The sequence below is a fragment of the Felis catus genome, chromosome C1, assembly GCF_018350175.1.
Source record: "Felis catus isolate Fca126 chromosome C1, F.catus_Fca126_mat1.0, whole genome shotgun sequence".
NCBI classification, from domain to species: Eukaryota; Metazoa; Chordata; class Mammalia; order Carnivora; family Felidae; genus Felis; species Felis catus.
Window position 1 is genome coordinate 72923508 of NC_058375.1, and position 24449 is coordinate 72947956.

The 24449-nt window shown below is 37.8% G+C and overlaps 1 protein-coding gene and 1 long non-coding RNA gene across 3 annotated transcripts in view; one reads left to right on the top strand and one right to left on the bottom strand.

The window, feature by feature from the left end:
- LOC109502433 overlaps positions 1–24449 on the bottom strand; it is a 71560-nt gene that overhangs the window by 26614 nt on the left and 20497 nt on the right. The window lies entirely within an intron of this gene.
- The window catches only part of CLCA1 (chloride channel accessory 1), a 30785-nt gene continuing 25243 nt past the window's right edge, over positions 18908–24449 (top strand). Inside the window, exons 1-3 of one of the 2 annotated variants that reach the window (XM_003990277.5) lie at positions 18908–19146; positions 23923–24063; positions 24226–24373. In XM_003990277.5, the coding sequence (XP_003990326.3) occupies positions 18940–19146; positions 23923–24063; positions 24226–24373 (496 nt within the window). In that variant the 5' untranslated portion in view covers positions 18908–18939. Of the gene's footprint in view, positions 19147–22551; positions 23740–23922; positions 24064–24225; positions 24374–24449 lie in introns of those variants that run through there. The other variant, XM_045036137.1, reaches the window with a different exon arrangement.

Sequence of the window (24449 nt, forward strand, 5' to 3'; positions counted from 1 at the left end):
ATAGGTAAATGTGATATATTGTTGGTTTTCTTTTCTTACTTTCAATTCCTTTAAAAGGCAACTGACTGTTTAAAGTAAAAATAAAAACAATGTGTTATTAATAACATAAAGAAGTAAGATGTATGACAGTAAGGGCAGAACAGACTTCCACTGTCGAAAGTTGTATATTCAAGTAGACTGGGATCAATTAAGAAGGCATATTATAATCCCCTTGCCACCCATTAATAATAGAGAAAGGTATATCTAAAAATCCAATAAATGTGATAAAACGGAACACTAAAACTAACCAATTAACACAAAAGAAAACAGGTAAGGTACAATAAAGGAACAAAAAACAGAAGGAAATAACAGAAAGCAAATAGCAAGAAGGTAGGCTGAAAGCCAGCTAAATTAATAATTATATTAAATATAAATAGACTACTAAAAAGCAGAGATTTTTCTACTTGATTAAACAAAAAGCAAGATTCAACTATATGGAATTTATAACAGATACATTTTAACTTTAAAGACATAGAAGTCAAAAGTGAGAAGAGGAAATGGTATATCATGCAAACACTAAGCCTAAGATAGTTGGTGTCAGTATATTACCATAATACAAAATAAGCTTTGAGAAAGGAGAAAAAAGGGGGTCATTTTATAATGATAAAAAATAAATTTACTGATAACATATAGCAATCCTAAATTTGCATTTACCTATAAACAAAACTTCAAAATACAGCAACAAAAATTTCCAGAACTAAAGGGAGAAATAGACAAACCAATAATCAAACTTGGAGGCATAAATATCCCACTGTCAAAAACTGTGGCAACTAGATAGGAAAACTCAATATTATGGAACAGTATTCAACAATGGTACAAGAATTTGAACAACATTATCAACCAATTACGACATTTATAAAACACTACAACCAACTAGTGCAGAGTACAAATTCTTTTTAAGTGTCTAATAATAGTCACCAAGTTAGATCATGTGCTATACCATAAAACATATCCCAGAATATAGAGTCCAGAAATAGACCTGCACACATATGGTCAACAGGTTTTCTACAAAGGCATGGGCAAATCAATGGGGGAAGGCAACACAATGGATAAAGGAGATTTCTTTTCAATAAATGATGATGGAACAAGTAAACATATGTTTGGGAAAGTGATTTTACTCCTACCTTATAAAAATATGAAATCACAATGAATCATAGGTATAAAAATGAATTAAGACATATATTTGTAGAAAAAATATAATATCTTCATAAGTATAGTGTAGAAAGATTTCTTATAACAGAGATAACACTAAGCATAAAAGGAAAAAAATAAGCTGGACTGCACCAACACTAAATATTTGTGCTCATCAAAGGGCACTGTTAATAATGAAAAGGCAAGCCACAGAGTGGAAGAAATACTCACAATACATATGTCTGACAAAGAAGTCAGATCTAGAATATGTAAAAATGTTACAAATCAGTGACAAAAGATAAAGAACCCAATAAAAATGGGGAAAAGATTTTTTTTTAATTTTTTAATGTTTATTTTTGAGAGAGAGAGAGAGTAAGTGAGGGAGGGGCAGAGAGAGAGGGAGACACAGAATTCAAAGCAGGCTCCAGGCTCTGAGCCGTCAGCACAGGGCCTGACGCGGGGCTCAAACTCACAAACTGTGAGATCATGACCTGAGCTGAAGTCGGACACTCAACCAACTGAGCCACCCAGGTGCCTCAAAAAATGGGCAAAAGATTTAAGCAGACACTTGACAAAGAGGATATATAAATGACCAATAAGCACATACACACCAAGGCTATCAACACCATTAGCCCCCAACAAATTAAAATGATAAATATCACAAGATAGTTCTTCATTCCCACCAGCAAAAGTATAAAGATTGACAAGAAAATGTCAACAAGGATGTGGAACAATGGGAAGTTTCCGATATTGGTGAGTGTGCACGCACTTTGGAATACTGCTTGGCAGTTTCTTAAAAGTTATGCATATATCTAACCTTTTACCCAGCAGTTCCACCTCAAGAGAGATGAAACGATGTCCACCAAAAGACCTCCTCAAGAATTTTATAGCCACTTTATTCATAATAACCCCAAACTGGAAACAACCAAGTTTTTATTAACAGAATGGATAAAACAAATGTTTCTATTTGTATGACTTCACAAGAGAATACCATTCGGCAACAAAAAGAAACAAACAGCAGACACATGCAACAATGTGCATGAATCTAAAAAGCGTTATCTTGAGTTAACTAAGTCAGACTCAAAAGAACACATACTGTATAATTCCACTTATTAAAAAGTTGAAGAATAAGAATATTCTCTGGATATGGAAATCATAACAGTGGTTGTCTCAGAACAGAAGGGTTGGAGGTGACTGGAAGGGGCACAAGGAGGCTTTCTGGAGCAATGAAAATTTATATACATTCATTGGGATGGTGGTTACATGGGTGTACACATTTGTCAACATTAATTTATCTGTGTACACTTGATCTGTGCATTTTATCAGACATAAACTTTACCTCGAGAGAAACTTAATATGAATGAATTTATTATATCCTTACCTGTTAGCAATCTTTACAGCAATGCTTCTCAAACAGAGGTAACTTTACCCTTCCAGGGGACATTTGGCAATATCTGTGGACATTTTTGATTATCACAGGTAAGGGGTTCTCTAGTGAGTAGAGGCCAGGGATGCCGCTTAAACAACCTACAATGCACAGGACAGCCCCCACAACAAAGAATTACTCAGCCAAAAATGTCAATAGTTCCAAGGTTGAGAAACCTTGCTTTATAGACAGAAGTGAAAGGGGTCATTTGTAGGGATATTCAATACATGAATATAAGAAAAAGTGACTTTAGTGAAGGGGGAAGGGGCAACACAAAACTGTGAGGCAGGGGTGCCTGGGTGGCTCAGTCAGCTAAGTGTCTAACTCTTGATCTCAGCTCAGGTCATGATCTCATGGGTCATGAGACTGAGCCATGAGTTAGGCTTTGTGCTGACAGCATGGAGCCTGCTTAGGATTCTCTCTCTCCCTCAATCTCTCCCACTTCCCTGCTCCCGCACGTGCTCACTCTCTCACTCTCTCTCTCTCTTTCTCCCTCAAAACAAATAAACTTAAAAAAACACAAACCTGTGAGTCAAATTTAAATGAGGTTGAGAAGACAAGGATGAAGAGAAAAAATATTTTAAATAAAGATGGTCCATGATAGAGGATACAAATTCAAAAGGTTGATAAAAATCCAATTGATGAAAAAATGATAAGGAGGAATGAATATAAAGTAGGAGTGTGTTTTGTTACATATTAAGATACGTGTGGTCATTTATGAATGTAAAATATAGGGAAACAGAGAATAGAAGCAGCGGGGAAGCCAGATGAGAAGTGGGCGCTAAGGAAATGAGAATCTGATTCATTGTGTATCAGAGGAAACACAAAAGGCACAGATCAGGCCCAAAGAAAGAGACAAAATAAGATATGAAAGTTAAGGATACTGATTATAGACTACATGATGATAGAGAGAGGAGCACGCAAGGGCATAGAAACATATGTTCATACCCATGGAGGTAATTAGAGCCTGATCCCCAAGGCTCAAAAGAATGCCTCCCTCTTGCACTTAGAATATATCTAACTCTTATCAGCAGGATGGTTTCTGGGTAGGGTGGAGAGTGACCCAGCTGGCGGCCAATTTTATTCCCCACTCCCTCTCATCTACAGGCTGCTGAGTCTTATCAAAAAAAGCTGTTTCTGAAAACAATTGCCTCAAGGGCACAAGGAGAAGGAAGCTATCCAGTACAGTGGGTAATTACTTTCCTACCTCCTTGGCTCTGTGGAGCAGGAACAGTATAAATTAACAAACATCCAAGAGGAACTTTTCTAAAATTGACATGACCTCACTTCATGCCAAGATAGGAAACGAGAAGCAAGAACATGAAAAAGATAAAAGGAAAAGAAAGAGTGGGATAAAAAATAGAAAAGTAAAGAAAAAAATTAGAAAGTTAGAGTAAAGAAGACAGGACTCTTATGTCAATATGTTAAGTATTTCAAAATGATGGTCTTTAATCCAAAATTTTTATTTTTATGTATAAACTTGTTTTAATTACAAAAGTAATACATGCTATTATAAAAAGTACAGATGGTTAAGTAGGATGTGATAAAGTAGACTTGAAATAAATAAGCTTACTTATTTATTCCTTTATTAAAAGAAATTTGAGTAGTTCAGTTTCTTGCTATTATAAAGTAGACTTTTAGGGACAGTTTATGGTAACCTTGTGCATATAATCTTATGAGTTTGTCCCTTTTAAGTGTAATCTCATGCACCTGTGTGAGTATATTTGTAGGGTAAATTCCTAGGAGTGGAATTGTTATGTTGAAAGATACACACACTTAAATTTTGATCAACATTTCCCTTCAAAGCAGTTATACCAATTTTACTTGCATCAACAGTATATGAATACCTGTTTCTTGATGGTCTTATTATTACCATTACCAAAAGAGGTAATGAACTAGGAGTTGGAGGCAGGAGTCATATTGGGGTCCTATATGGCAAACACCTTAAAACTGACTCTTAAGCTCCATATCCTTACAATATACTTTGGTCATTCTTACTTGATACAATCTAATTTAACGCTCCAGCTTTCTCTATCCTGTTGGTTTCTCTCCTATCTCTCCCCACAAGGCTAAATTTTGGGTAAGTGGAAGAGAAGGTGAAGTGTAAATAGACTTTGTTTATTAAACAAATTTTATGTGCCAGGCATTGTACTAGCTGTGTGAGCTAGTGTTGTATTTATTTTGCTTTTATTTTCAGTATTCAAAATACCAGTATACCATAGCAATGTCATTAAAAAAAGTAGATTTGATGCAAGAGATAATATTAGAGAAAATTTAGGTACTACAGAAAAGACATTTTATGATGATGATATAACAACCCTAAACTTATATTCATCAAATAACAGCTTTCAAATATATAAAGCAAAAATTGACTGAACTAAAAAGAAGAAGAAGAAGAAGAAGAAGAAGAAGAAGAAGAAGAGAAAAGAGAAAGAAGAAAATAAATAGACAAATTCACAATCATAATTAGAGATCTTAATACAACTCTATCAATAACTGAAAGAATAGACAAGAAATTGATAAGAATAAAGAAGATCTGAATAATGTGGTTAACCAACTTGGCTTAACATATTTAGAACGCTATACCTAACTACAGAATGCCCATTTTTCTCAAGTGCCCATGGAAGATTTTACCACAATAAACCATAATCTGATTCAAAAAGGAAGTCTCAACAAATTTCAAGTATTTAAATTTTAGAGTATATTTTCTGACTACAGTGAAATTAAGCTAGAAATCAATAATAGCTTAATTAGAGAATTTCCAAAGGTCTAGGAAATTAAGCAACATATTTCTACTTGGCTCATGTGTTAAAAAAGAACTTACAAGTTAGAAAATATTTGGAACTGAATGATAATTAAAATACAACACATCAAAATTTCTTACATGATGAAATGAAAGCAATAGAAGGAAATTTAAGAAAGAAATAGTATCGGTTTTAGACAAACTATTCTGGAGAATAGAAAAAAAGAGGAAATTTGTTCCAACTCATTTTTTGAGGCAGATAGCTTTGATACTAATACCTGGCAAGGACATTACAAGAAAGGAAAAGTATAGACCAATCTTTGTCTTGAACATAGATGCAAAAATCCTAAACAAAATATTGCAAATTAAAAGGATACCACATCATGATCAAATAGAATTTATACTACAAATATAAGGTTGATTTAACATTGAAAAATCATTGTAAGTCACCGTGTTACCATAACAAAGAAGAAAAATCAATCACCTCAATAGATGCATAAAAAGCATTTGATAAAATTCAGCATCTATTCATAATTTTAAAAAAGAAAACTCAGGGAACACCTGGGTGGCTCAGTCAATTGAGCATATGACTCTTGATTTCGGCTCAGGTCATGATCTCACAGTTCGTGAGATCGAGTCCTGCAATGGGCTCTGTGCTGCCAGCCTGGAGCCTGCTTAGGATTCTCTCTCTCCCTCCCTCTGCTCTTCCCCTGCTTGTGTGCTCTCTCCCTCTCTCAAAATAAACAAGTAAATGTTAAAAAAGAAGAAAGAAAACTCAGAGCAAACTGGGAATAGGAAACTTTCTTAATCTGATAAAGATATCTATAAAATATCTCTAGATAATGGCATACTTTATGGTGAAATATAGAATGCTTTTCCACCTAGGCTTGGGAACAGGAGAAAAGATATCCATTCTCTCCATCTGTATTCAACATTATACTGGAAATCCTAGCAAGTGTAATAGGTGAAGGAAACAAAGTAAAAGACCTAAGTTGAAAAGAAAGAAACAGGTTATTATTCATAGGTAGCATAATTATACATAAAATCCAAAAGAATCTAGAAATTATTAAAAATAAGAATTTAGCAAACTCACTGAATATAAGGTCAATACATAAAAATCTCTTATATTTCTATACACCAGCAATAAACAAGTAGGAAATGAAAATTTAGAAAAATACCATTTAGGATAGCTCACCCCCCAAAACAACCTAGGAGTAGATCTAATGAAAGAGTAACAAGACCTCCACCCTGAAAACAATAAGATATTGTTGAGATCAATTAAATAAAACTTAAGATGAGATATGCCATGCCCATGGATTGAAAGTCTCAGCATTATAAAGATGTCAATTCTCCTCAAGCTGATGTATAAATTCAATGCAATCCTATCAGACCCAACAGATTTTTTTTTTCATGGAATTGAAAAGCTGATGCTAAATTTTGTATTGCAATGCAAAGGACTTGCAGAAGTTAAGATGGCAGAGTAGTAAGGGGATCCTAGGCTCCTTTCATCCCTCTCACACGGCTAGATCAGCATCAAATCCTTTTGAACACCTAGGAAATCACTCTGGGGATTAACAGAACAATCTGCATAATTACGTTTTTTTAATCTTTTTAACGTTTATTTATTTTTGAGAGAGACAGAGTGTGAGCCAGGGAGGGGCAGAGAGAGAAAGGGAGACACAGAACCCAGAGCAGGCTGCAGGCTCTGAGCTGTCAGCACAGAGCCCCGTGCAGCCAGAAACCGAAAACCGTGGGATCATGACCCGAGACGAAGTCGGTCACTTAACCGACTGAGCCACCCAGGCACCCCAATCTGCATAATTTGAAAGAGAGAACATTGCAGCTATGTGGTTTGAAGAGGTGAATTAGGGGACAGAAGAGCCACGGTGTCAAAGAAGAGAAGGAGCAGTTTTTGTGGAGGAGAAAGATGAGAGAGAGAGAGAGAGAGAGAGAGAGAGCGTGAGAGAGAGCAGCACATTGGGTTTGTATAAGAAAGCACTCCTCCTGAAAGCAGCTAGAGAGAAAGAATGAAAACACCACAGGGGACTGCATAAGAAAACTGTTCCCCATACTATTGATAGGGAAAAAGGAGAGGGTTTCAATACCATCAGTTTTTATAAACAACAGAGTACAGTCTGAAGTTTCAGAGGTCAGCCCCTGGTGGTGCTCTAGTGAGGAAACAGGGTGGAGCCCTGGGAACAGGTAGCAGTCCAGTTGGAGGATCCCTTGGGTCTCCCAAGGAGAAGTAGCTCCCCTGCGTGGAGTGCATCTGGTAGAGGTGATACAGCCTCTCTACAGGCAAAAGACCCTGTGGGCAACATCAAGCCTCCACATTCACCCATATAGAAATAAAGATGCCAGCTGAGGGCAGCAAACCCTGGCACCGTCTATGTGTTTCAGTTTACCATAAACTCTGAGCCACTGCCACTGCATGGTGGGATAGCTGTTTCCTGGGACAAGCTAGCCACAGCGTGGTATGAACCTCCCCCATAAAATCACTGCAGGTCCAAATCGTGGGGGTCTCTGAAGTGCGGGGTTTTAAAACACAGCCACCCAAGATAAAACTCTGGAGAGAGGCACTGTCTGGTAGGCTGACAGCTCGGACACAGATGGGAAAGGTAGGGAGCTGATGGAACTGGGGGACACAGGAGGGGTGACTGATCACACATCAATAAGGATGTGAATTTCCTGCTCTGGAGACTAAAGAGTGGGGTAAAGCCATTTTCACCATAGCCTGCCAACACTGGTTGACCCCAGTGTGCTAAGGAGTGCCACCAAGTAGAGATGGAGCTGTTAAACCAAGCCCCTTCAGGCACATCTTCAGTAGGGTTAATGGACCTGAGAATTAGAGCAGCAGGCTCCTCCCCCAGAAAACCAACACAAACCCCTTGAAGGCATTAAGTCTACTGATCGTAGAGTACTACAAAGTTGCAGCTCTAGGGGAAACTGGATGTAGCTTCCTTTGGGTTTTTTTGTTTGTTCATTTGATTGTTCAAATGTTTTTTTGTTGTTGTTGCTTCTGTTTCTGTTGTTGTTTTCTTTTCTTTTGTTTCTCAGATACAGAAATGGCAAAATTTTTTATTTCTTTTTTTTTTAATTTTTTTTAACGTTTATTTATTTTTTTTTATTTTTTTTTATTTATTATTTTTTTAAATTTTTTTTTCAACGTTTATTTATTTTTGGGACAGAGAGAGACAGAGCATGAACGGGGGAGGGGCAGAGAGAGAGGGAGACACAGAATTGGAAACAGGCTCCAGGCTCTGAGCCATCAGCCCAGAGCCTGACGCGGGGCTCGAACTCACGGACCGCGAGATCGTGACCTGGCTGAAGTCGGACGCTTAACCGACTGCGCCACCCAGGCGCCCCTAACGTTTATTTATTTTTGAGACAGAGAGAGACAGAGCATGAACAGGGGAGGGGCAGAGAGAGAGAGGGAGACACAGAATCTGAAACAGGCTCCAGGCTCTGAGCTGTCAGCACAGAGCCCGACACGGGGCTCGAACTCACGGACCGTTAGATCATGACCTGAACCGAAGTCGGACGCTTAACCGACCGAGCCACCCAGGCGCCCCAAAATTTTTTATTTCTTTAATTTTTAATTGTTTTTCTTCTTTTCTCTTTTCTCCTTTTTCTATCAAGCTTCTTTTAACAAGCAGACCAAAACACACCTAAGATCTAGCTTCCTTTATTTGATTTTTTTAATTTAAAAATTTTTATTTTATTCTATTATTATTGTTGTTGTTGTTTCCTCCTCCAAAATGACAAGACATAGGAATTCACCTCAAAAGAAAGAACATGAAGGAATGATGGCTAGGGATTTAGTCAAGGCAGATATAAGTAAGACATATGAACTAAAATTTAAAACAAGCATACTAGCTGGGTTTGAAAAAAAGGCATAGAAGACACTAGAGAATCCCTTTTTGCAGAGATTAAAGAACTAAAATCTAGTCAGGACAAAACTAAAAATGCTATAACAAAGATGTAAACCCAAATGGAAGTCATAAAAAAGAAGATGGACAAAGCAGAAGAGCAAATTAGTGATACAGAAGATAAAATTATGAAAAATAATGAAGCTGGAAAGAAGACAGAAACAAAGACCATGAAGGTAGACTTAGAGAACTCAAGGACTTATTAAAATGGACTAACGTTCATATCATAGGAGTCCCAGAAGATAAAGAGAGAGAAAAAGGGGCCAAAGGTTTATGTGAGCATATTAGAGCTTAAAATTTCCCTAATCTGGGGAAGAACACAGACATCAAAATCCAAGAAGCACAGAGACCTTCCATTAAATTTAACAAAAGCCAGCCATCGCCAAGACATATCATAGTCAAATTTCACAAAATACACAGAAAAGGAAAGAATCCTAAAAGCAGCAAGGGAAAAAAGTCCTTAACCTACAAGGGAAGAAAGGTTCATAGAAGCTGTATCCACAGAAACTTGGCAGGCCAGAAAGGAGTGGCAAGATATATTCAACATGCTGAATGGAAAAAAAATATGCAGTCAAGAATACTCTATCTGACAAAGCTGCCATTCAAAATGGGAGAGACAAAGAATTTCCCAGAAAAAGAAACCAAAGGAGTTTGTGACCATTAAACTACCCCTAAAAGAAATTTTAAGGGGGACTCTTTGAGTGTAGACAAAAAAAAAAAAAGACCAAGGCAACAGAGACTAATAAGGACCAGACAGCATCACCAGAAACACCAACTCTACAGGTAACTCAATGGCACTAAATTTATCTTTCAGTAATCACTCTGAATAAAGGGACTAAATGCTCCAATCAAAAGACACAGGGTACCAAAGGGATAAAAACAACAAGAAGAAGATCCATCTAAATGCTACATATAAGAGACTCATTTTAGACCTAAAGTCACCTACAGATTGAAAGTGAGGGGATGAAGAACAATCTATCATGCTACTGGATGTCAAAAGAAAACCGGAGTAGCCATACTTATATCAGACAAACTAGATTTTAAAACAAAGAGAGTCACAAGAGATGAAGAAGGGCATTATATCATAATTAAGGGAGTCTGTCTATCAAGAAAATTTAACAATTGTAATTATGTGTGCCCCCAACTTGGAAACACCTAAATATATAAACCAATTAATAACAAACATACAGAAACTCATTGATAATAATACAATAGTAATAGGGGACTTTAACCCCTCTTCCCCCTTACATCAATGGACAGATACCCTAAGCAGAAAATCAACAAGGAAACAATGGCTTTGAATGACAGACTGAATGAGATGGACTCAACTGATATATTCAGAACATTTCATCCTTAAGCTGCAGAATACACATTCTTCTCACATGCTCATGGAACATTCTCCAGAACACATCACAGGTCACAAATCAACCCTCCACAAGTACAAAAAGATCAAGATCATACCATGCATATTTTCAGATTACAACACTATGAAACTTGAAGTCAACAATAGGAAAAAAATTGGAAAGCTCTCAAATACATGGAGGTTAAAGAATATCCTACTGAAGAATGAATGGTTAACCAAGAAATTAGAGAGAAAAGAATTTTACATACATGGAAGCAAATGAAAATGAAAACACAATAGTCCAAAACATTTGTGATGCAGCAGTCCTAAGAGGGAAGTATATTGCAATTCAAACTTATCTCAAGAAACAATAAAAGTCCCAAATATACAACCTAACCTTACACCTAAAGGAGCTAAAAAAGGAAAAGCAAATAAAGCCTAAAGCCAGCAGAAGAAGGGAAATAATAAAGATTAGAGCAGAAATAAAGGATATAGAAAGAACAACAAAAACAGATCAATGAAACTAAAAGCTGGTTCTTTGAAAGAATTAACAAAATTGATAAGCTCCTAGTCAAACTTTACAAAAAGAAAAAAGAAAGGACCTAAGTAGATAAAATCATGAATGAAAGAGGAGAGATCACAACCAGCATCATGGAAATACAAACAGTTATAAGAGAATACTATGAAAAATTATACAGGAACAATCTAGGCAATCTGGAAGAAATGGACAAATTCCTAGAAACTCACAAACTACCAAAACTGAAACAGGAAGAAATAGAAAATTTGAACAGACCCATAATCAGCAAAGAAATTGAATCAATAATCAAAAATCTCCCAACAAACAAGAGTCCTGGGTAAGATGGCTTCCCAGGGGAATCCTACCAGACATTTAAAGAATAGTTAATACTTATTATTCTCAAATTATTTCAAAAATAGAAACAGAATAAAAACTTCCAAACTCATTCTACAAAGCCAGCATTACCTTGATTCCAAAACCAGACAAAGACTCCACTAAAAAGGAGAATTCGAGCCAATATCCCTGGTTACATAGATGTGAAAACTCCCAAGAAAATATTAGCAAATTGAATTCAACAGCACATTAAAAAATTTATTCACCACGATCAAGTGGGATTTATTTCTGGACTGCAAGGCTGGTTCAATATTCGCCCATCAATCAACATGATATATACCACATCAATAAAAGAAAGGATAATAACCATATGTGATCTTATCAACAGATGCAGAAAAAGTATTTGACAAAATACAGCATCCATTCTTGATAAAAAAAAACCCTCAACAAAGTAGGAACAGATGGAACATACCTCAACATCATAAAGGCCATATATCAAAAAGACACAGCTAACATCATCCTCAATGGGGAAGAAAGGAGAGCCTTTCCTCTATAGTCAGGAAGAAGACAAGAATGCCCACTCTCACCATTACTATTTAACATAGTACTAGAAGGCTTAACCTCAGCAATCAGACAACAAAAAGAAATAAAATGTATAAAAACTGGCAAGGAAGAAGTCAAACACTAGTTGCAGATGACCCAAATAGAAAACCCAAAAGATTCCACAAATACATGAATACAGCAAAGTCACAGGATGTGAAATCACCTTGAAGAAATCTGTTTAAAAATTTGTTTAACGTTTATTTATTTTTGAGAGACAAAGAGAGACAAAGTGTGAGCGGGGGAGGGGCAGAAAGAAAGGGAGACACAGAATCCGAAGAAAGCTCCAGACTTTGAGCTGTCAGCACAGAGCCCGATGCAGGGCTTGAACCCATGAATGGTGAGATCGTGACCTGAGCCAAAGTCACATGCTCAACCAACTGAGCCACACAGGCACCCCAAAATCTGTTGCGTTTCTATACACCAAGAACAAAGCAGCAGAAAAAGAAATCAAGAAATCGATCCCACCTGCAATTGCACCACAAACAAAATATACCTAGGAATAAACCTAACTAAAGAGGTAAAAGATCTATACTCTGAAAACTATAGAACACTTGTGAAAGAAATCAAAGATGACACAAAGAAATGGAAAAGCATTCCATGCTCATAGATTGGAAGAACAAACATTATGAAAATGAGCTACTCAAAACAATCTACACATTTAATGTAATCCCTCCCAAAATACCACCAGCATTTTTTGCAGAGCTGCAACAGACAATTCTAATACTTGTATGGAAACACAAAAGACACCTCATAACCAAAGCAATCCTGAAAAAGAAAAACAAAACAGGAGGCAACATGATTCTGGATTTCAAACTATATTACAAAGCTGTAGTCATCCAGACAGTATGGTACTGGAACAAAAACAGACACATAGATCAATGGAACAGGACAGAACACCCAGAAATGGACCCACAACTACATGTTCAACCAACCTTTGACAAAGTAGGAAAGAATATCCAATGCAAAAGACAGTATCTTCAACTAATGGTACTGAGAAAACTGAATGGTGACATGCAGAAGAATTGGACCACTTTCTTACACCGTACACAAAAATAAATTCAAAATGGATCAAAGACCTAAATGTGAGGCAGGAAACCATCAAAACACTACAGGGAATCACACTCATAAATCTCTTTGACTTTGGCTGGAGCAACTTCTTACTAGACACATCACTGAAGTCAAGGGAAACAAAAGCAAAATGAACTATTGGGACTTCATCAAGATTAAAAGCTTGTTCACAGTGAAGGTAACAATCAACAAAGCTAAAAGGCAGATTTCAGAATGGGAGGAGATATTTGCAAAAGACATAAGGATTAGTGTCCAAAATCTATAAAGAACTTATCAAACTCAACACCCAAAAAACAAATAACACAGTTAAGAAAGGGGCAGAAGACAGGAATACTTTTCCAAAGAAGACATCCAGATGGCTAACAGTCACATGAAAAGATGCTTAACGTCACTCATCATCGGGGAAATACAAATCAAAACCACAGTGAGATACCACCTCACACCTGTCAGAATAGCTAAAATTAACAACACAAGAAACAACAGGTGTTGGTGACGATGCAGAGAAAGGGGAACCCTCTTGCACTGTGGGTGGGAATACAAACTGGTGCAGCCACTCTGGAGAACAGTATAGAGGTTCCTCAAGAAACTAAAAATAGAATTACCTTACAATCCAGCAATTGCACTATTAGGTATTTACCCAAAGGATACAAAAATACAGATTTGAAGAGGTACATGCACCCAATGTTTATAGCAGCATTATCAACAGTAACCAAACTATAGAGAGCACAAATGTCCATTGACTGTTGAGTGGACAAAGAAGATGTGGTGTGTGTGTGTGTGTGTATATACATATACATATATATACGTTTGGGCTCTCTATAGTGTGTGTGTGTGTGTGTGTGTGTGTGTGTGTGTATTTATATGTAATGGAGTATTACTCAGACATCAAAATAATGAAATTTTGCCATTTGCAATGATGTGGATGGAGCTAGAATGTATTATGCTAAGTGAAATAAGTCAACCAGAGAAAGACAAATACCATATGATCTCACTGATATGTGGAATTTAAGAAACAGCCAGATGAACATATGGAAAGGGGGGTAGGGAAGAGAAGAGAGGGAAATAAACTACAAGAGATTCTTAATGACAGAGAGCAAACTATGTGTTGATGGGGGAGGTAGGTGGGAGATGGGCTAGATCAGTGATAGGTACTAAGGAAGACACTTGTAATAAGTACTGGATGTTGTACGTAAGTGATGAACCACTGAATTCTACTCCTGAAACCAATATTAAACTGTATGTTAACTAACTAAAATTTAAATTTAAAAAAGGAAAAGAAAAAAAATAAAGAAAGAAATGTAAAGGACCTAAAATAGCCAAAATAATCTTAAAGAAAAACAAATCTGGAGTGTTTACACGACCAGGTATCAAGACATACAAAGCAGCAGTAATTAAGACTATATGCTACTGAGGTAAAGGTAACTACATAGACCCATGAAACGGAAAAGAGAGTCCAGAAACAGACCTGCACATTTTCAGGCACCTCATTCAGAATAAAAGCACAACTACAATTCAATGGGGGCAAGTATGGTCTTTTCCATAAATGATCTGGGCCTCTTGGCTATCCATAAAGGAAAACAAAACAAAACAAGACAAAACTTATGAATCTTACCTTACGCTATTTACAAAAAACACCTTGAGATAGATCACACACCTAAACATGAAAGGTAGAACAATAAAACATAACAGGATACTGTATAATATTTTCATGAACTTGAAAAAGCTGTCTTAAATATGATGCAAAAAACACTACCCATAAAACAAAAGATTAAATTAGAGTCCATTAAAATTAAGACCCTCTGTTCATCCAAGGGCACCATTAAGGCAAGCCACAAACTGGAAAAAGCAATTTACAATACATATATCCAACAAAGGACTCAGGACCTAGAACATGTAAAGAACTACTATAAATCAATAAGACAACCTAATTAAAAATTGGGCAAAAAAATGTGAACAGGCACTTTACAACAGATGACATCCAAATGACCAAAGACATAGGAAAAGGTACTTAAAAACATTAGTCATCAGGGAAAATGCACATTAAAACCACAGTACAATATGGTTACATTCCTCTTAGAGTAGCTAAAATCATACGGACTGACAGTACTAAATACTGGTAGAAAAGCAGAGCAATCAGTATAACTACTTTGAAAAGTGTTTGGCAGGTCAACTAAAGCTAGACGTATGTATACCCTATGACCTAACAATTCCACTCTTGGAATATACCCATGAAATCGATGCTTACGGAAGTTTTACTTACAATGGTCCCAAACAGGAAATAATCCAAGTGTTCATCAACAGCAGTTGGTAAGTAAATAGTGTTATATTCTTAAAACTCAATACAATGGATAAAGAACATATTACTATTGCATGCAACCTGGCTGAATTTCATGCAGTGAATGTTATGTGACAGTAGCCAGATACAAGAGGATGTACTGTATATTTCTATTATTTGAAGTTCAAAAGTAAGAATAATTAATCTATGTGGCAATGGAGGTCAGAATAGTGATGACCATTTGGGGGTTTCTAACTGAAAAGGAACACAAAAGAGGTTTCTGGGTGCTGGAAATACTCTACACCTTTGGCAAAAGTTTGTCTCTCAGGGTGCTAATTCCCTGTACCTCTGGTTTGTGCACCTCTGGCCCACCTGCCCTGCCTCTGACAAAGCCAGATCCCACTTGCCATGGTGCAATGCTTTATCCGAGCCAAAGCCTCTGTGAATCAGTTTAGACCAGACTTGGGCACCAGAGAGAGTGGAGCTGCCACTCCAGCCCAATAGAAGCCATGCTAAACTAGGCCCTCTCCCTGGAGAGGCAGACAAGACGAGGAGGACATGAGGAGGTGCGGTGGTCATGGCAGCAGCATAGACTCTCAATTGAGCAAGCAGCCAAGACCCAGTGAGCAGGAAAGGCCAAGCAAATCTGGGGAAGCACCCAAACTGAGTTTCTCACAACTTTGTCATAGATAACTGCAAAAGCCACAATTCAATAAGGGCAGGGCAACTAAAGGCTCACACCCCTCAGGAATGAAGGCTCTGGTTACACCAACAGGCGAACAAACAATACAGATCAGCCAAAATGCTGGCTAAAAGTGAGGGAAATTGGTGATAAAGGAAGGAGATAAATATGCATAATGGCTGTGAAAATTAATATAGGGAAGCCTCACTAAAAATGGAATCAGGAGGGTAGAAGCAGAGGCTGAAAGGGGGAACCATACCATTCAATGTCAATTACAGGAAGAATTGTTAATTACAGTCCCCAGTAGAGAATCATCAACAGGACAGAATCATCCATTACAGGCCTCAACAGGGAAAGATTTACATGGCATCTCCTATAAGAAATCAACTGTACCTGCAACTCAGCCAATTTCTCCAATGGACTTTCCTTTGAAACAAACCCTCTCAATCTTCATAAAATACTGTTCCCTTCCTTTTTTTTTTCTTTGACTTGCCTATGGTTTTGCTATAGCTTGCATGCCCCAAATTAAAATTCCCGGTTATGGAGCACCTGGGTGGCTCAGTCGATTAAGCATCCAACTTTGGCTCAGGTCATGATCATCTCATGGTTTGTGGGTTCGAGCCCCGCATCAGGCTCTGTGTTGACAGCTTGCTCAGAGCCTGAAGCCTGCTTCAGATTCTGTGTCTCCTTCTCACTCTCTGCCCCTCCCCTGCTCATACTCTGTCTCTCTGTCTCTCAAAAATAAATACATGTTAAAAAATAAATAAAATAAAATAAAATAAAATTCTCAGTTACTCCTGAATAAACCCACTTTTGCTAGCAAAATGACTGACTTTTATTTTAAGATTAACATGGTCTTGAGACTAGTCCTAGCAGCAGACACTGATTTATTCAATAACTCTCTTGCTTTAGGTCTTTTAGGAGATTGCAATTGGCCACCACTTTGTAGGAGATTCTATGAATGATTGGACTTGTACATTCTCTTAAAGAAAAAGCAAAATAGCGAGGGCTTGCACACACAAAAAAATGCCACCTCTACATTATAATATTGGAGCTAAATATCATGGAAGGAGAAGGGTGGATATGAGCAGTTCAAGGGGTAAATTGTGTTGGATTAATCTTACAGAACCCCCTTAAGATTTTCTTGGCCCCATCCATGCACTGGACCCTCAGTTACTCACTCCTTCTCAGTACCTACTTGCTCCTTGAGGGCCCAAGTGGTTCCACTGCTGGAGGTCAACCAGGCACCACTTGGAATATAGCTCCTTATACACCACAAGGCATGGAATCGCTCTTTCCAAGCTACTGCTGAATGGGCTGGACAACAAAGCCAGTAAGTTCAGGGGAGCTGATCACCTATAGGAGATGAGAAGCCAAATACTTCCTCTTCCTCCCTCCCATGGACTGTTCCAAGGCATGGTTTCATTCTATAGCCCATTAGTAGACATCCCAAATGTCAGGGCAAGTACAACTGCAGGGTGGCCCGCTGGGTCTCTTCATTGTACCACAGTGGCCAGTTTAGTAACATTTCACCTTTTATTGCTTCCCAGCCATCCCTGACTATTTCCCCCTTTCCCTCACTCTCACTGCTCTGCTCTGGGATTAAACTCTCCAATTATTAACACATAAGCTTGCCCTAGACTTTGTTTTTTAGGGAACCCAGGAAAAACATATGTAGTTGGGGGTGTGAGATGTTTTAGAATCAAAAATTTTGATGTATGATAAATGCATACATTTTTTCAATACACATTAAATAAATTATTTTTGCACCAAAGCATATTTAGATCATCTGGACAACCACTTTATAATCAGATATTCCCACTACTTCAATGCTTTACTTTCAATTGCTTAAAGACATGTACTTGAGCAATAAATTCTATTTATTAGCTGTAAGTACTAACCTAACTTTTATGAGCCAACGTCAAAGAAAGGGGATAAACAAGGTGAAATTGATGCTTATCACAAATGAAGTCTTGGGATGAAGGGATATTTCAAGTAATTTGAATACAGTAAATTGGTAGACCAACTTGAGTTTCCATCTGAGGTTTGACAAATTTAAAAGAGTTTATGAAGTAGGTGGCAGTCCATAATTCATATTGAGAGAAATTTAGTTTCAATAAAATAATTTAATGTTGTTAATTTGAATTATATTGACCCATGAGCTGTGGAATAGAAAAATAGAAGTCTGATGAGGGAACTGGAGGGAATTTGCTTTGCACAGTGATACGTAAATTTTATCTTTTCTCTCCATTATAAAATATTCAATAATATCTATGTTGCTTTCTAATTTTTTTTGTTGTTGTTACAAGTGGATTGTATAAGAGAGCATCAAGAGGTGATGAGGTTATGTCAAGATCAATGAGGATTTAAAAAAAAAAAAGACCACCATCATAGATAACTGGGTATATGACTTACACTTAATAGTGCTCACTGAATATGCAGAATAGTCAGTCCTCCATGGGGAGGTGAGGGCTGGAGGGTGGTGTTGGGTGGGTCAGTGTCTCTGGATCAGCAAACATTTGTAATAAGTAAACATCTTTTAATGGCCGAGCTGCTTGTCACCTGTGAATTCCTCCAAGGAACAGGATGTGGGCTCCCCACCCTCATTCCCAGCATCTGGCACAGGTGTAGACAAGGCTAATAATCCTTTCAAAATGAAATATTTGAAAGTACACAGAATTTGAGACTAAGCTATATGTATGGTTCCTTATATTGGAGACAAATGCAATGGTGAAAGAATTTTGGGTCAAAGGGTTAAACACTGTGATAAACCACCTCTGATAACTTGGAAAAATGTGTGTCTATATATTCATATATATATAGAGAGAGAGGTAAAGAAAGATACCTCTAAATGCAGCATTCTCCAAAGAGAGAAATCAAAGTGCAATGTGCAGCAATGGGGTCATTTAAATGTTCTGTTTTCATCTTGGTCCTTCATCTCCTGGAAGGCGCTGTGAGCAAGTCACTCATTCAGCTGAATAATAATGGTTATGAAGGCATTGTCATTGCAATTGACCCTAATGTGCCAGAAGATGAAACACTCATTCAACAAATAAAGGTAGGTTCAAAATGATAATTATCCATGCTTTAAAAACATTTTTTATCCAATTATTTTTATTTTTACTTTTTGATGTTATTTTTGAGAGAGAGGGAGACAGAGCACGAGTGGGGGAGGGGCAGACAGAGAGGGAGACACAGGACCTGAAGCAGCCTCCAGGCTCTGAGTTGTCAGCACAGAGTCCAACACGGGGCCTGAAACCCATGAGCCATGAGATCGCGACCACAGCCGAAATTGGACGCTTAGCTGACTGAGCCACCCAGGTGCCTCTATGCTTTAAAAAAAAATAAGTGTAATATTGTCGTAGAGCAAACATGAGTTCTCTAACTCCAGCTGTGTGACATTGCCACATTATTTTCAGGTCTGAGTATGTTTCTTCAGCTGTAAAATGTAAATAATAACACTAAACTATTAGGATTCTTGTGACAGATGAGATCATAAATGCAGTGCACATAACTCAGAGTTTGATACATCATTGGTGCCTAATAAATGATGTCTACACTGACTGGATTTTACCATTGGTTTATATCAGATTCTCCTTTTATTCTCCTAATTGTAATCCCCTTCTCTGTGATCCTATTTAATACAGGAGCCCAGGATGCAAATCTCTGACTTAAGAACAATCCTGACCCTTCCAATGAGAGGAAACTATGCATTTTACCAGCTCCAATGCAAGGGACCCTCTCAGGGCTGCTGGGCAGGCTCGCCTCACTTGTTACTTCCCCCATGGGGGAAGGAAAAACTAGGGAAGCATCTAACTGCTATAAGGTGGAGGGATTAGAGAGGTTGCATACAACAGCAAACTTTAAGAAGGAAATGCATTATAAAAGGCAAAAGTGTAGGTCTGTAAAATGGGAATAATAGTAAGCACCTTCCTCATAGGACTTTGTCATGATTAAGTTTAACAATGCATGCATATAAGGGAAGCTGAGTTAAGGGTATACGGGAACTCTGTACAATTTTTTGCATGTCTTCTGTAAGTCTAAAATTATCTCAAAAATTTTTTTAAAAACCTCAAAAATGTATGCATAATGCCTGATACATAATAAGAGCTCAGTAAATGTTAGGTATAGCCATCAATCATTAATCCCACTGTTAATCCTTCTAGATCAAAAGAGTTCCTCCCTCTTAACCAAGCCAAAGGGGCTGAAGCTTGTTTCTAGGCAAAGTTGCTAAGTGTGAGTTCAGAAGTTAATAGTGTAAGGGCCCCAAAGGTCGTCCCCAAAGTTTCTTTGCTCTGAGCAGAAGCAAGGCCAGAAAGATGGAGTTTGGAAAAAGGGCCATCTCTACCACCAAGAGAAGGTTGGGGTTGGAGAAGTGCAGCAGTTGATGGGGGATGAGAAGCTTACCTGTTTAAGTGGAAGACTATGAGGTCTACCACCATTGGTGAAAGAGAAATTTACATCTTTTGAAATCCCTCAAATCAGAAACCTTGGGTAGGTTTTTGATTACCTCTAAATTTAGGCATGAGCAAAAATGAAGTAGCCACTTAAAGTAACAGACAAAGTATGGAAGAAAAAATGTGGCTGGCAATGTTTCTGTCTCTTGCTGGATAGTCAGTAGGGCTCAGGAAATACCAGGAGGACACAGATGCCTTATCTTGAATGACAATGGTCATTTGTATTTATATTGTGCTTTAAAGCTTTCAAAGCTCTTTCATCTCACTATCTTAGGGGGATTTTCTTCCTGAGAAATGTACTTCTCACTACAATGATTAAATCTGCTTCCTGGTAGGAGTCCTAAATGAGTTGGGTATTAAGTTGGTGTCTACATCTTCTCTGTAACAGGAACACTTTTAAGGACAATAGTGTACTCTGTGTCCCTGAGTAGTTAATAAAAGTGGGTTCCCCACTATTTGATGTTCCAGATTTGCAGAGTTGAGGGAGCTCACTGTTGGCTTTGCTGCCTTTCCTGGCCATCCCTCACTCTCTGCTTTCTAAGGGGATTCTCTTCCTCAAGCCCTTGTGGGGCAGAAGCTTCTAAGTCAGCTCTGAAATACTGGCTTTAGCAGGACAGTCCCTAACATTTTTTCCATATATAGGACCGGCAGATGGCGCTGCAGCAGTTCTATCCACCGCACCTACATTCTAGTCCGTTTTAGTTGTAGAAACAACAGAACACACATGACAGAGTGAGAGAGACTAAGGGAGAAACTCGCTCTCTGCTTGTGTGAGCGCTCTCTGTCTCTCTCTGTCTCTCTCTGTCTCTGTCTCTGTCTCTGTCTCTCTCTCTCTCTCTCTCTCTCACACACACACACACACACACACACACACACACACACACACTTATACACACATTAAAGATATTGAATGGGAGCAGTTTGGAGTGTTCTCAATGCGTGGGAGCCCAGGCACGCCCTGACTTGGCACTCCTGGACAGTTTGCCACTCATGAAACCGCTTCGTTCATTCATTCTTTGTTCATCCATCCAACAAATATTCATAGAGCATTTACAAAATGTCAGTACCAGGAATCCACTGGTGAATGGTATACTATCCCTGCCCTTAAGGCATTACCAGCCCATCCTATAAACTGTTACCCTCAACCTTCTCCAAACCTCTTAAGTTTAAATGTCTATTTGGATATGAAGTCGCCTTCTCAAAATCTGGAACAGATGATGAAGCAAAGTTTCCTTATTAATGTTTCTATTAAAACATGGAAGACAAGAAAATTTCATGCTGCTTATTCTTCCTGGAGATAATGAAAATTCACATTTCACAAGTCAAATTGTAATATAATACTCTAATGTAGGAAGTTTTATATCTACTTTTCAACTTTTTGGTGATCTTGACTTAGTGTTTTTATTTTTCATTTTATTTTTTAAAAATTTTTTAATGCTTATTTATTTTTGAGAGAGACAGAGTATGAATGGGGGAGGGAGCATAGAGAGAGAAGAGACAGAATCTGAAGCAGGCTCCAGGCTCTGAGCTGTCAGCACAGAGCCTGATGCGGGGCTCAAACTTGTGAACCAGGAGATCATGACCTGAGCCAAAGTCAATGCTCAACCGACTGAGCCACCCAGGTGCCCCCGGTGTTTTTATTTTTTTAAATGAGACAATATTATATTATCCTAGTAATTGTTAAAAATCTGGCTTTGGGGGAAGAAGGAAATGGAAATTACAAGAACTTTAATAAAACTGTCCAGGCAACCATTACTGTCACTATCTGAAGGGAGGGAACCTAAGGCTCATAGAGATAAACTAAATTCCCCAAGTTTATCCTGTTAGGAAGTGGCAGAGTAGGAGTCACTTCTGCATCAACGGGCAAGTACTTCCCCATGTAATGATGACCTGTTTCTGCCCCTAAGGCCATCCCTGCCAGGCACAGGACTCTAGTCATTCTGGTCTGCTCCAGCAAGGACATTCCTCCTGCAATGACCCATTTTTCTCTTAAATTATCAGTTCTTTTCCATTAGTATATACATGTGTTATAATAGTTTCCATTTAAAAAAAAAACAACTAAACCAAACAAAACTCCCTTGTCCTGAAGTCCTCTTTCAGCTAATGTTTCATTTCTCCATTCCTCTTTAATCTACAGAAAAACTTCTTGACCTGTTGTCTATATTCACCGTCTCTGCTTCCTCATCCCCTAGTGTGTTGAACTCACTCATATGGAGCTATCATCTCTGTTCCACTAAAATGGATCACTCAGGTAGCCAAATTCATTGCTCAGTTATTAGTCCTCATCATACTTGATTGCTCAACAGCATTAGACACCGATGAGGAATCTCTCCTTCCCTAAACACTCTCGCCACTTAAACACAGTGCCTTCTGATTTCCTCCCCAGGCACCTGCTGCTCCCTCCAGATCTCCTTTGCTGGCTTCTCCTCACCTGACCCCTAAATGCTGGGGGCCTGAGGGCTCAGTCTTCAGCCCTCTTCTCTCCTCTGTCTATACTTGCTTTTGTACCTTGCAGTGGTTTTCAGTCCTAGTAGACCCAATATCACTTTCTATAATAAATTTCTTATAATACCCTCTCTACCATCTTGTCATGAAGCAGCTCAGGGAATGTGCAGAGGCATTTATAATTTAACACTACAGCTCTTTTCATTTTAGAGAAATAAAGTTGAAGAGAAATTAATTACACCACTTCCTTATATTGAACACTTAGTACTATACTAAAAATAAATACTCTCATATCATTTAGTTAACCCTAAAATTATTACAGGAGCCAGCAGTGCTACAGTTGCATTCATTTTAATTTGAGTTTCTCTCCCAGTACTACTTGGTGTGGGACTTTGAGACCTATACTCTCGAACTGTCAGTTTCTCCCTTAAAGGTTTATTGATCCTCAAAAGATCAAATGAAATGAAACCAATAACTAACATTTCATAATGTTAACACAACGTTGAAATGTTAACATTTCATGTTGCTAAGTAAACATGGTTCTAAGTGCTTCCTTGACTTCATTTGCTCCTCACAACAAATTTATGAGCTAGTCACTAGAATATTTTCTACTCTACACGTGGAGAAACTGAGGTTCAGGGGAGCTTGAGGAAATTGCCTGATGTCCTGCCATAAGTGGTGGAACCACAATTAGTGTCTGCCTCTGGAGTCTGCATTGTCAACCATTATACTGAAATACACAGCATGTGGTAAGTACTCAGAAAAGATCAGCTATTATTATTAATAAAAGCAATTTCCACATTTCCCCTTCCCATCTTGATAAATAACTAGTCTTTGGAAATGTGAAATACGGATATAAATTTGAATGATTGACAGTTTTGCCTATTTTCTCTCATAAATGTGCTGGTTATATGTGTTTTCTTTTTTCCCAGGACATGGTGACCCAGGCATCTCCATATCTGTTTGAAGCTACAGAAAGAAGATTCTATTTCAAAAAGGTTGCCATTTTGATTCCTGAAAAATGGAAGACAAAACCTGAGTATGTGAGACCAAAACTCGAGACCTACAAAAATGTGAGAATATCAAGTTTTTTTTCACAATTTCCTTTCTCTAATTCAGATTTTTTTTCATCAAAATATTCTAGAATCAAATGAAATTGTTTCAAAATACTCTTGCATGAAAAAGGTCAATTCATTTGCGGAATTTTGTAATAATGACTATTTGTTAAATTTCAGGCTGATGTTCTAGTTGCTGAACCAACTGCTCCAGGTAATGATGAACCCTACACAGAGCAGATGGGCAACTGTGGAGAAAAAGGGGAAAGGATTCATTTCACTCCTGACTTCCTAGCGGGAAAAAAGCTTGCTCAATATGGACCACAAGGTAGGGCTAGAGATAAAATAATCTGGTATATTTCTCACAATTTAATGATTTTATTCTCAAAGTAGATCAATAATAG